This window comes from Sinocyclocheilus grahami, unplaced genomic scaffold (assembly GCF_001515645.1).
Source record: "Sinocyclocheilus grahami isolate Dianchi unplaced genomic scaffold, SAMN03320097.WGS_v1.1 scaffold240.1, whole genome shotgun sequence".
Classification (NCBI taxonomy): Eukaryota; Metazoa; Chordata; class Actinopteri; order Cypriniformes; family Cyprinidae; genus Sinocyclocheilus; species Sinocyclocheilus grahami.
The window spans coordinates 1,502,209-1,516,487 of record NW_015505419.1 but is presented as its reverse complement, the minus strand read 5'-3'; the positions used below and the strand labels follow the sequence as shown (position 1 = coordinate 1,516,487).

Here is a 14,279-nt window from a genome sequence, read left to right as displayed (position 1 = left end):
GTTATTGTTTCTCATACTTCCATTTCCACCTAAATAATATGCATAAAATGAGGCAGAAAATAACACTGTAATGTGTGCATTCACCTCTGCATGTGCGGGTATTATCTGTTGGAGTGTGTGAAGGAGAGACATCGGTTCTCCTCCTAGATGAACACTGAGCTGACAGGCACACAGAAGCTGAAGAGCCAGCTCGGTCAGTTCCTTTCTCCAGAAGCCTGGATCGGTGAGCAGAGCCGACGTCAGAGATTCAGCAAATGAGCTGAACTCAACCACTGCTGTCACACTGTCCACCTGATGGATCACAGGACGATGACACACTGAATGCATATTGGGTACAGTGTGTGAACAAATGTGTGGTAAAAATGTTTGAAAGGACAGTTCAGCCAAAAATGAACGTTCTGTTATTATTTACTGACCCCATATTGCTCCATATCACCTATACTACTGTTAAAAAGTTAGATTTTTTTATGTTTTCAAAATGCTCACCAGGGTTGCATTCATTTGTTCAAAAATACAATATAAATAATGAAATATTATTACAATTTAAAATAAATAAAAAAAATTTTTTAATGAGCTGAACTCAACCACTGCTGTCACACTGTCCACCTGATGGATCACAGGACGATGACACACTGAATGCATATTGGGTACAGTGTGTGAACAAATGTGTGGTAAAAATGTTTGAAAGGACAGTTCAGCCAAAAATGAACGTTCTGTTATTATTTACTGACCCCATATTGCTCCATATCACCTATACTACTGTTAAAAAGTTAGATTTTTTTATGTTTTCAAAATGCTCACCAGGGTTGCATTCATTTGTTCAAAAATACAATATAAATAATGAAATATTATTACAATTTAAAATAAATAAAAAAATTTTTTAATGTAATTTATTCTTGTGATGCAAAGCAGAATTTTCAGCATCATTACTCAAGTCTTCAGTGTCATGATCCTTCAGAAATCATTCTAATGTGCCGATTTTGGTGCTGAATTGTTAAAAACAATTGTAAATATTTTTGTGGAAACTGTGATGCATGTTTTTTCAGGATTCTTTGTTGAATAAAATTCAAATCAACAACATTTATTTGAAATAGACATCTTTTGTAACTTTATAAATGTCTATAAAGTCACCCTCAGTTCAATCGATCAATCGGTTAAAAAAAAAACCAACAACTTTTAATTGGTAATGTATGAAACCTTTAAGGCCTTTTGTTAAATCATAAAGTAGAGCTATGCACCATGGGGAATTTACACGGGTAATATAAAACCTTCAGTTACGGGACTAAGCCACATAGCGCTATAGAGCTACTTCAGTTAAGCACATCAGAAATCATCTGCCAGCTTACCAGCATGTATGGAAGCAGGTCAAAGAGGCTGCGTATTAACCCACGGACCACCCTAGTGCCAGATGCCCTCTTTTCCTGCAGGCTGTCTGGCTCAGGAGTCCCTCGTGGCAGCAGCAGGACCCTGAGGAGGCTGTGTCTGAGCAGGGCATTTTCTGACAACCTCTGGGGCTCACAGTACAGGTAACGAAGAAAAGGTACCAACATTTCCACATATACTGGCTCATCTCTAAAGAAATCACACAATATAGACATAATTTAACTTGTAAAGGTTTAAAAAGAAATCATTTTCAATCTGTCCTGTTATTAAAAATTTTAGAAAGCTTCAATAGCAAAGGAGATACAGAAGGCCAGAAACATGGTCTACCTCATTGACATTTGTGACCCTTATACTGAGATGATGTATAAATCTCAATTATGAGAAATTGACCCTTATGACTGGTTTTGTGGTCCAGGGTCACATTTTATATAGCACTTGGTTGAGGTTGATAATAGACTTAAATGAGATTTCATACTTGTCTGTAGCCAGCTGAAGGAAGTCATCAATTTCTTGGAGCAGAGCGGGCCAGCAGTCGGGACGATTTTCCAGAACTGTGATGTAGGGGTGAGGGAAGGTCCTAAGAAAATCAAGCACATAATTAAACGTCAGTACTTGTGAATTGTGGTCAAGGCATTTCGGGTGGATGTTGGCAGCTCATTCCAGAAGAGAGGAACAGAAAGAGTGAAGGTTTTGGAGAGAACAGATTCAGAGAAATGCTTACAAATGGATCTTCTACAGTAAATGGGTGCCGTCAGAAGGGAGAGTCAAAACAGCTGTAGGAAGTGTTATTATGGACTTGTATTTTGGCCAGGAGCAGTTTAATTGTGGATTACTGTGATGTTTTTATCAGCTGTTTGGACTCTCATTCTGACGGTACCCATTCACTGCAGAGGATCCATTGGCGATCAAGTGATGTAATGCTAAATTTAGAGACAAAATCAACTACATCTTGGATGGCCTGAGGGTGAGTACATTTTCTGCAAATTTTCAACTATTGCTTTAATGCATCAGCCTCCTTATTGCAGTTTTGAGCTTGGATGTCTTTTCCCTCTTATTCTATGCTGGTGATTAATGTCTAACCTTAATGCTAACATACAAATGAAGGCCCTTTTATTAACAAACATACATTCCCTTTTATCCAAGATTAATGAACTCATCCAAATCCCTGATCATGGTGTTTGTGTGTGCTTTTGGCACTAGGTCGGACAGGAACATATTTTATAAAGCTACCTTGAAGATCCTCTACATGGTAAACAGTCTTTCAGCACTTAAATTTATGGTCTGGGTCACCTCCAGCCAGATGTTAGGGCTGCACCAAAGCTCTCCACTCCCTCCACAGACATCCTACAGTTCAAACATTTGCTCATCTATCTCTTCTTGTTCCCCGGCCAACTGGTGCAGCCATCACTTTATCAGGGTTCATCCATCAGAGGCGGTTTTCGGCAGACAGCCACAACATTATCTGCCAGACAATGGCTGGCTGACACATTGACCTCCATCTCACTTATCTGAACTGAAAGTTTAGAGCGAGACTCCTTAACCATGTTTAAAACTTCAGCAGTCAAGGAGAATTTGAAAGTTTGAGTCTACAGAAGTTGGACTGAATATACAGCACCATAGTGAATAAAATGTGTTTGATTTATTATATTTTCCTGAGTTGCGAGTTTGCACTCTGAAGGGGAAGGAATAGGATAAATTAATATAAAAAATATTACAAAAATAAAACAAAGCATACAAATGAAGGCCCTTTTATTAACAAACATACATTCCCTTTTATCCAAGATTAATGAACTCATCCAAATCCCTGATCATGGTGTTTGTGTGTGCTTTTGGCACTAGGTCGGACAGGAACATATTTTATAAAGCTACCTTGAAGATCCTCTACATGGTAAACAGTCTTTCAGCACTTAAATTTATGGTCTGGGTCACCTCCAGCCAGATGTTAGGGCTGCACCAAAGCTCTCCACTCCCTCCACAGACATCCTACAGTTCAAACATTTGCTCATCTATCTCTTCTTGTTCCCCGGCCAACTGGTGCAGCCATCACTTTATCAGGGTTCATCCATCAGAGGCGGTTTTCGGCAGACAGCCACAACATTATCTGCCAGACAATGGCTGGCTGACACATTGACCTCCATCTCACTTATCTGAACTGAAAGTTTAGAGCGAGACTCCTTAACCATGTTTAAAACTTCAGCAGTCAAGGAGAATTTGAAAGTTTGAGTCTACAGAAGTTGGACTGAATATACAGCACCATAGTGAATAAAATGTGTTCGATTTATTATATTTTCCTGAGTTGCGAGTTTGCACTCTGAAGGGGAAGGAATAGGATAAATTAATATAAAAAATAAAATAATAGACAACACATCCTTCTTTTGTGCCTTTGCTGGACAAAAACAAAGAAAAAATGGAACATACACACAGTACTATATGACCACTCAGTGCATTTCGGTTCACAAACAATTGGTTATTTTTTCAGTTATTTTAATGAGTTGGTCAAACATGCTCTCAGCCTCCCAGATTACTGATTTAAATCAGTCTAACAAATTACTTAGCATCTGATTGTGATATACTGAGTTTCAGTCAAAAAGAAAAAAAGATTATACACTGCTGTTCAAACTTTTGGGGTCAGTACATTTATTTTTAAAGAAATTAATACTTTGATTCAGTAAGGATGCATCAAATTTATCAAAACTTTACAAAAAAAAATCCTTAAAATAAATGCTGTTCTTTTGAACTTTCTGTTCATCAAAAATCCTGAAAAAATGTAACACAAAATTAAGCAGCACAATGGTCAACACTGATAATAATATCATTTTATAAGCACCAAATCAGCATATTAGAATGATTTCTGAAGGATCATGTGACACTGAAGACTGGAGTAATGATTCTGAAAATTCAGCTTTGCATTTTAAAAATATATTACAATAGAAACAGTTATTTTATATAATAATTAATATTGTACAATATTTCTGTTTTTACTGTATGCTTGATCAAATAAGTGCAGCCTTGGTGAGCATAAAAGACTGTTAAAAAATAGCAGAGTTTTGTATAGCAGGCACCTAGGGAATACTGTGCCCAAGACAAATAAACAATATTTATAGTTTGAGCTTTTCATCTATGTCTTTTTTTCTTGTTGATTTATTCTTCTACAATCTCTACACAACCCCACCCTAACCCTCACTGCTTCTGTTGGATATCTACAGTAAGTGGCTTTGTGACCCCAGAGCAGATTGCAGAGGAGCCATCGAGCAGACGGACACAATGAGCACCAGTGGGCATCTTCCATTAATCCTCAAGCCCTCCCTCAGTGCCCACCCGTGCTAAAGGCCAAGCACCAATCCCAGGCCAGCACAGAGCCCTCCACCCATTCATCTTCACACCAGGGAGGAACTCGACAGAGAAGGAGAAAAATAACATGCAGAGTAATTTGATTCATTATAAAGTAACTCATCATGAGAGGTCATATAAACCAGGATTAATTCACATAAATAAACAAACAAACAAAAAACACATGCATGATGAAAGTCCATATGGAACCTGTAAGTAATGGTCAGAAAGTGCAAACTGGTTCTAGAAATCTTCAAATGTGAACAAAACCTTGGTTTCTTAAAGGTGTTTTCTCAGAGTTCACATAACCTCATTGTGATAGATACATTTCCATAAAAAGTTTGGGATCAGGAAAAAAAAAATGAATTATTACTTTTATTCAGGAAGGATGTATTAAATTTATCAAAAGTGACAGTACAGACATTTATTAATGTCACAAAATCTCTATGGTGTTATTTTGAACTTTCTATTCATTAAAGAATCCTAAAAAATGTATCCTGGTTACCAGAAAAACATTAAGCAGCATAACAAAAAATAAAAAATAAAAAATTCAGCTTTGCTGTCACAGGATTAAATTACATTTTATAATATATTGCATTAGAAAACAGTTCTTTTAATTTATTATAACATCTCACAATATTAATATTTTACTGTATTTTGATTAAATAAATGCAGCAGTGGTGAAACTAAATAATGAATGAAATAAAACATTTGATAAAATCTTACAAACCCCAAACTTTTTAATGGTAGTTCAACCTAAGAGGTCTTTATTTGGAAATTTGTCATTTACATACTGTATATTTAAAAGAGTAGTGTTACATCATATTCTGTTGCCCATAGCAAATCATTTTGTATGTTTAAAATCCAATATGTCTAGACATGGGCAAGGGTGAGAGTTTTGAGAAAAAAAACTGGCAGCAACTGTCGCACTTGGAAAAGGCACTCACCTAATTGAATATGGACAGGTGAAGCTTGCTCCGTTATCCCGCTGACTTGCCTGGATCTGTAGCAGCCTCCCGACCACTTTGATCAGCCCTTGAACATTCCTGCCCAGGCAAGAAACTAAACAGTCAACATCAGCAGATACTACCCAAGAAAAACCACAATCCATCACTGAAGCGCATACAATCTGTTCAAACAAAATGAAGCTCGATTTCAAAACCAAAAATAATTGCAAATATTCAACCTAAAGTAAGATCCAATTTAACAAATGTTTTCATTTTTAAAATGACAAACAGCATAGCATCTGTTTATTGAAAGACAGCTATATTTGAGTATGTGGTCATGTTTGCAATAGAATGCAAGTGTACTACTGAATACTGATCCAAACAATAGTATGCAATAGTGTTTCTTTTAACCCAATATTGCATAAAAATGTCTTAATCTTAGCAATCTGAACAAATAATCAATATATAATTATGTTAAAATGATTTTTGATGTTACTTCTGGGATTTTTTTAACAAACATAGGTCAAAAGGTCAAGTCAAAGCATTACATTGTAGGATTCACTGGTTATATGTTGCACATTTTAGCCAATGTAAAAGGTCATTTGGTTCTTAAAATCATACTTTGCACAGTTTACGTACTATATACAGCAGAAATAGTCCTAGTAGTACGCTACTCAAAAAATTTAGCCAATGACATATTGGGATGCAAGATACAAAGCTCTCATTCCCTAACGAGAATACAGGTGGAGTGTTTCTCATACATTATAAATCACCTCTGCGTGACAACATGTGCTGTGTTTTCTTTCATCCCTCCTTCCCGGCTCTCTCAAGTCTGACTGTACGTTTCTCCGCTCCTATGGGTTTGATTACTGTATATTTTACCAGGAGGGAAAACATAACTCCACAGTGAAAGGAAATTCATCTTACCAGCTTTCATCTAGGCTCTTTCGTGAACCTTGTACGCACTGCGCATAGCAAAGCCATAACGTTCCAGTTTTCTACATTTCAATCAGCTTATGTACTGTACCAAATTATTGCTGGATTATTTGGGACAATGTGCATGAAAGAACAGCCCATGGCTGAAAATAAATGTGGCATTAGTGCTTAATGAGCTCTAAATTAAATCTACATAATGCTGAATTTATTGTCAAAGCTGCTGGTTCTCACACAGGCAAGTCAAGAGTTAAAGCAGTTATTAATAATTCACGTCTTCTCTATATTCTCTTATCAATAAAAGCAGCATAAAAGGTTAAAAAATATAATAATGCTGAGGTCATTGGTTTTAGTTATTCAAAATTAAAACTAAATAAGATGTTTAAGATAATTTTTTTCTAAAAAAAAACAACAACCACAACAACAACTTAAAACTAAATTTGGATTTGCCTGATTAAAAGCCTTTTCAAAAGTATCAACAAAATAAAACATTTTTCTCACAGGAGTAGAAGTATTGCAGTGTAGAAAAAATATGTTTTAAAAGCATCAGATGGATGTGGTCTGTTAGATTTACAAAAAAAGAATCATTTTAATCAATTAATAGGCCAATTAAACAAAGCCACTTGCTCCTAGTGCTAAACAATTGATTGACTAATATACAACTGGGTCAGACAGGCACAGACGTATCTTTACAAAACAACTGTTTTAAAGAGCAGGTGAAATCAAAAATGTTTTTTGTGGCCATTTATATGGTAGTGCATCCCCAAACTTTGATATAAGCATTTAAACTGCAGAGAATATACACTTGGTTTAAATTATAAATACCAGCTGTTTTCTAACAGCAAGTCGCAAATACACCAAGTTTGTGGTCAGTATGTTTTTTTTTTTTAAAGAAATTAATACCTTTATTCAAGAAGGATGCATTTTCATGACCAAAAGTGCCAGTAAAGACATTTTTTTCTTTCCTTTTTCAACATCATATCTGCTTCTATGGCTATGTTAATGGTGAGAGCCGGGTTTTAGTTATTCAAAATTAAAACTAAATAAGATGTTTAAGATAATTTTTTTCTAAAAAAAACAACAACCACAACAACAACTTAAAACTAAATTTGGATTTGCCTGATTAAAAGCCTTTTCAAAAGTATCAACAAAATAAAACATGTTTCTCACAGGAGTAGAAGTATTGCAGTGTAGAAAAAATATGTTTTAAAAGCATTTTAGTGTTACAAAAGATTTCTATTTTATATAAATGTTGTTCTTTGGAACTTTCTATTCATTAAAGAATCCTGTAAACAGGTGTATCACAGTACATGTATTTCCTCAAAAATATTAACCAGCATTTTTTAACATTGATGATAATAATAATAATAATACATGATTTTTGAGCATCAAATCAGCATATTAGAATGGTTTCTGAAGGATCATGTGACACTGAAGACTGGAGTAATGGTTGCTGAAAAATCAGCTTGGTCATCAGTGGAATAAATTACATTTTTCAATATATTAAAACAGAAAATATGTATTTTAAATTGTAATAATATTTCACAATATCCCTTTTTAACTGTATTCTTGATCAAATAATATCAGCATTGATAAGCATAAAAGACGCCTTTCAAAAAAAATAATAATTCTAACTGCCCCAAACTATTGAAGAGTACTGTATAGGAACACAGGAAAGAGAACTGCTTCTTTTCTCATTTCAAAATCATTTCTTGGGAACACAATGTTTTTTTTTAATCCTCTTCTGTTGTAATTTGCATCACATCTACAAAACCAGAGCTTCAGTTGTTGACAATTTGCCCACCTCCATGTGATTAACACAATAATCACCTACCATTTTTACGACTTCAAATATACAGTATGAGTTTGAATGTATAAATGCTTTAAAACATCAGTCAAACCAAAAATACCTATTTGTTCGTCTGTGCTGTTTATGTTTTAATTTAATAGCAAACCACATTTTCTGGTATGTTTTTCAAAAATGGCAGGTATAATTACAGTTCTCTAATACATGTACTGTATGAATGTACAGAGCCACATATTAAAACTCTTCTGGGAAATATAAATGCATTCTACAACATGCTTACCAGTCGTTTTCTTTGCATACTGAACTGGGATAGAAGACAGTATTTTAACATCAAATGTACACATCACTTGATGCCCTAATGTTTTTAATTTAAACAAAGACTAATTCCAGAGTTAAAAAAGGGAGAGGTCAGTGCCTGAGGATGCTGATAAGGTCCCATCAAGGCTTGACAGGGTGTGAAGGGTGTGCCACGGTTTCACAAAAACAAATTCCATTTGAAAATGCATCTAGAGCCACCTTTGACACTATAATATGGGCTTAAATGTGTTAAAGAAACAAGATAATTGAGTCAGTTTCTCAGCCCATGCAGCTCACATGGAGGTTTTTAAATTGGGGATGACAAGGCATAACAATCTGCATCAGTCTGTGAGAGCCAGGTGCGTGACAGAAGCATACCGTGCCGAGGGCAGGAGGTTAAGGGTGGTGTTGAGCACATACAGCAGATCTGCATGTCCCTGTTCTACGAGTAGCACCAGAACGTCACAGCAGGCCGAGCGGACGACGGTACTGTCACTGCTGCACTGCTCCCACAGAGACTCCAGCGCTTGACCCTGTTCATATAAAACACACGTTCAACATGCAAAACATTCTACATGAGCAAAAATATATAAGTGAGAGCAGGGTGCGAACTACCGGGGACCTCGGCTCCCCTTAATAAGACATGGGCTCCCCTGAAAACGTGATTTGTGAAATTTTGGGGGTCTCAAAAAATATTGACAATGTGTTATTTTGACGTGCAATTTCAGTTTTGTGTAACGTGATCATCGTGGATTATTATGTGTAAAATTGCAAAAATATCATTCATTCATTCATGCATGACGGCGATTTAAACCTAATTCACGTCAATAAAGATAACTATACATGCTATTCTTGTCATGAGCATCAAGGTGTGGGGGCGCTACGGTGCAAATTCCACTCATGTTTAGTACATGTTAACTTAAAGGTTCGTAGAAAAAATATAAACGTTGGACTCTGTGGGCGATTCTGTGTTAAGGTAAGGCATGTTATTCGCAATTATGTATTGTGGCTGGGGTGTTATAGGGCTGCGTGACTCTCGGTGTCTTAGGCCTAATTGAATGTAGGAATTATGGTATTCTTCTGTAGCCTGACGATGAGTAACTTTAACCGTTGTTCATGTGAACTCAAAGACAGCCTGAAGCTTTGTTTATAGACTATTTGTGGGTGGCTGTTTGTTGTTTCACCTATCAATTTGTGTCGATAAAGTATAATAGGGTAAATCCTGTATAGTGATTTATCCTATATAGTGCTACAAGTAGTGCATACACTTGTAGCTGTTATGTATCTTTGCAAGTCATTCTTTTGAATCCAAACAAAATCCAACACATCACAGCCCACATTTACATGTACATGTCTCCACTAAACATTTTATTTTTTACCATCCAATAATCGCAATGAACTTGGTACTTTGTTACTTTTGATATGAAACCATGTCTAGAAACACAATTGTATAATTGAAAAGTTTATATAAAAACTGCCTTATGTGTATTTAAACGTTAAAGGGGCGGTTCTTTGCGATTTCACATTTTTTACGTTAGTTAGTGTGTAATGTTGCTGTTTGAGCATAAACAATATCTGCAAAGTTAAGAAGCTGAAAGATCAATGCAAACGGAGATATCATCTTTTAAAATTCTGGCAGTTTAATGCCTACAAAAATGGCTGGTAGGGACTACAACAAGTTACTTCCCGGGTTCGTGACATCACAAACCCAGATAAACCCCGCCCTCGGGAAATGGCAGTAAAGGGGGCGAGACCATGCTGCGCTGCTTTAGAGAAGAGGAAGAGAAAACTAAAGGTGCACGTAAAAATCTATTCATATATGATTAAACATGGACGGGCGTGCAGTTGCCATACTGTATTAAAGCTTTAATCAGGATAAAACCGTATATTAAAAGCTAAAATAAGCAGTAGCATTTACAAATAACAGCGTATCTAAAAGTATGAGACAACAAGTCAACAACAAACAAAAAAACATAGGCCTACCATTAAAAGCCGTGCTTGCACAGGTTCTGCACGATCCTCTTCAATAATATCCTCTGCTTCTCAATCGGGCTCAAACAGATAAGCGATATTAACGACGCCTTGTTTACAATACAACCGGAGCACATGCCGCTGAGGTGAGGGGCGGGACGTTTTGACGCGCACTAGAGGCGGTTTAACCAATCACAACACACTGGGCTAGCTAACCAATCAGAGTCCATCGTCTATTTCTGAGGGAGGGGCTTCATAAAAGAAGGAAATGATCAGCGTGTTTCTCAGAGAAGGGACAGAGCAGTGTGGAATAAAGGTAAATTATGTGAAAAATAATGCTTTTTTTTTTTTTTTTAAACGAAGCATTAACACAGGTTAGACTGCGCCCCATAAACACAATCAAGCCTAGAAAAAAACCACTGAACCACCCCTTTAATGTGCATCTCAGTTTGATTGCTGGTTGTCAGATTTGAGTGTTGATTATTAAATAAAGATGAATTCATTTTAAAACTTTAATTTTGGTTTTGTTAAAAAATTCAACTCGGTGCATCACTAGAATAAATTATTTTTATTAGCTTGTGACTTCATTTCTACTAAGAAATAAGCATTTAGCTTGGTTATGTTTAAAGTTCCCTTGAAATTGTTTCAGATCATTATTGTGCCTTGGAAGCCTTTATACACAAACCACTGCCTGTTTAGGCATTGAGTGACTGGATAAAACACTCTTATTAATTTTACTTGTCAAAGGAGCATTGACATAGAAGTCCTAAAGGTGCAGCTGCCAAAAACAGGCCGTTTAATTTGAACTATGTGTCCTAACCATGATGCGATATAATCTTCATATGCAAGATCACCAGAACTTACTTTAGCTGTGGTCTGACAAATCCTTTCATTTTGGCCTTTCTCTTTCAGCACTGCAGTGACCAGCGTCCTCACAGCCTAGAATAAACAAGCCAAAAAAAGCTGTTCCTTACTGAGCAGGCAGAAAATCTGGTTCTTCACATGCCTTGAGCAAACTAAACCAAAGATTGAATCAAATGTACACATTCGCAGGAATGGATTTCTTCAAGACTGACAGGTTTAGTGGGGATAGATAAGCATTTCGTTGAATTGCTGTGGAATCAGAACCTTGTTTTACCTCTAAATGCTTAAGTCATCAGTCTGTTCTTGAGTGCTTTACCTGGGCTTGAATGAGGGAGCTGGGGAACTCAAACCTGGTCTTCAAAGTTTCAGTCATCTCCAGAAATCACAAATGATGCCCCATACTGAAAACAAACAACATATGGAATTGGTCATTTAGTCAACTTAAAAATAGATTCCCAGCCATATTTACTTGCAAAATTAGGCATATTTTTGAGAGAAACAGGAAATTCAATTCAAAGTCAATCTTATCCTAGAGGACTTGATTGGATCTTGGAACAATTGTCTCAAGATGACAAGATGCAGAAAAATAGGTGTTGAAAAGGTAAGAGCTGTAGCCATTTTGAAAAAAAATAGGAAGCCAAACATTTCTTCAGAATAATCATTTCTGATAAATGGCATACAATAAAACCAGGAATGTGTACTAGCAATGAAAATAAGTACACTGCACTGTAAAATAATTTTTTGAAGTTGTAAATAAAGAAGTGGTTTTACAAGAAAATACGATTTCAGTTTTTTTACTTTAAAATTTCAGGTTTAATTGAATGTGTTATGTATTTGTATTGTAAAATGTCACAAGCAATTTCTGGGTTAAAATTGTTTCTACACCATTTTCATTTCATTGAACTGTACAGAAATTTGGAGTCTGTAAGACGTTAAGCTATTGTTTTTGAAAGTCGTATCTTATGCACACAAAGGCTGCATTTATTTCATCAAAAACACACAAAAAAAGTGAAATATTATTACAATTTTGAATAACAGCTTTCTATTTGGATGTATTTTAAAATCGACTTAATTCCTCTGATGGTAAAGCTGTTTTTTTTAGCAGCCATTATTTTCAGTGTCACATGATCTTTCAGAAATCATTCTAATACGCTGATTTGCTCCTCAAGAAACATTTCTTACTAATAACAATATTAAAAACATGATGAAACTATTCATGATCCTTTGATGAATAGAAAGTTCAGAATAACAGCATTTATTTGAAAATCATTTCACTGTAACATCGTAAATGTCTCAATTAAGATTCAAAAGATTTGGAAAGAACAGGATTTCTTAAATGTGTGGCATGCAAACCGCAAATGAAGTCATGGGACCTTTACTTCACATTTTTAGACTCAACCCTCATTTCCTGAAATGAAGAAACTGACATGCAAACTGACATCATCTGTTCAAAAACAGCTGTGCATCCACCTCATGTTAACGCCTTATCACTCAGATCACAGGTGTCATGGGCTCAAACACGCCAAACAGGTGCAACGGGACAAAAACTTCGCCTTCAGGGCGATACTATTAGACCGAAATAAGAATAACCCAACACCACTTCAAACGGATGTAATCTAAGGTGAAATTAAATAAAGGCTCGAGACATATAGTCTGCTGCTCGCATCTAAACTCAGAAGACACAACCATCTGACAGATGGCACTGGCGACCACATCAATGGGATGCATTATTCACAAGTGACTTTTGCCAAAGCTTCAATGTCCGTCCAGTTGCGGACCGCCGACTCTGCCATCTCATATGTTGTCTCATATGGACTCCCAGTGTAGGGTAATGGGATTACCAGCCGCTGATTTGACTGACACTAGCTGATGGCCACTGGAGATTCAGGTTTAGACCACGGCACATGGGAGAAAGACAGACAATGCAAGCTCTAAAATGCTGCCCCACCCCTCCTGGGACCGATATCTGACAGGGAAACACTGCGTGTGTGTGTGTGTGTGATGAAATACCTGCTGTGTTGCCATACACCGTGACAGTTTCACTACAGCAGCGCTACTGACAGCAAAGAGTGGCTTGGGCAAATCAGGTAAGATTTGAAATTCATTGCCTTAAGACAGTTTATGTCAAAACAATACAAGCCTAAATGCTACACGTCCGAGTGCTACTTTAATTCAACTAAAAAAAAAGTGGATTTCTATGTTGCTGCAGATTGTAATTTTGCAAAAGGGTGATATTTTGAAATAAAATGTTAAAATGTCTGAGAGTTATTAGTTTAAACTTGAGATTTATTTGCATTCAGTAAGGACAGGTGGTGGACAACGCATAAAGAAAATGCCGTAAGATGTTATAAAACAATATTTAGTCATGTTTGACTCACATTTTCATCATTCTTGTAGGTGGAGGTTTGTGTGTACATGTTGACAAACTAGTTGTTTGTTTTATCAGATCATTTTTACACACTTTTGTCAGCAAAGCAGAGAATTGAAAATATTCCAGGGATTTCCAGCCTATGGCTAAACTTGTCCACATGCACAAAGGCTTCAGCTCTTTACTGCTTGCTCTGCACTGCTTGTGTGTCCACAATAATGCATCATTGTTTAAGTGATGCTGAGTTTGACTGGCTAGACTAAGTTAGCTGGTATACGTCTGTTTTGTAATGATACTATGGTACTAACACAATGGACATGCGCCACAGTAATACTGTACCACGGTTTCTGGACACGTACTAAGGTATTTTCTAAGTTGG

General features: G+C 36.3%; 1 protein-coding gene across 1 annotated transcript in view; it reads right to left on the bottom strand.

The window, feature by feature from the left end:
* The window catches only part of LOC107597894 (focadhesin), a 47,474-nt gene extending 35,540 nt beyond the window's left edge, over nucleotides 1-11,934 (bottom strand). Inside the window, exons 1-7 of the mRNA XM_016289098.1 lie at nucleotides 11,849-11,934; nucleotides 11,533-11,607; nucleotides 9,076-9,230; nucleotides 5,661-5,759; nucleotides 1,859-1,960; nucleotides 1,347-1,572; nucleotides 85-291 (exon numbers count right to left, since the gene is read on the bottom strand). Coding sequence (XP_016144584.1) covers nucleotides 85-291; nucleotides 1,347-1,572; nucleotides 1,859-1,960; nucleotides 5,661-5,759; nucleotides 9,076-9,230; nucleotides 11,533-11,607; nucleotides 11,849-11,905 — 921 coding nt within the window. The 5' untranslated portion in view covers nucleotides 11,906-11,934. The remainder of the gene's footprint in view (nucleotides 1-84; nucleotides 292-1,346; nucleotides 1,573-1,858; nucleotides 1,961-5,660; nucleotides 5,760-9,075; nucleotides 9,231-11,532; nucleotides 11,608-11,848) is intronic.
* Between the last annotated feature and the right edge of the window lie 2,345 nt (nucleotides 11,935-14,279).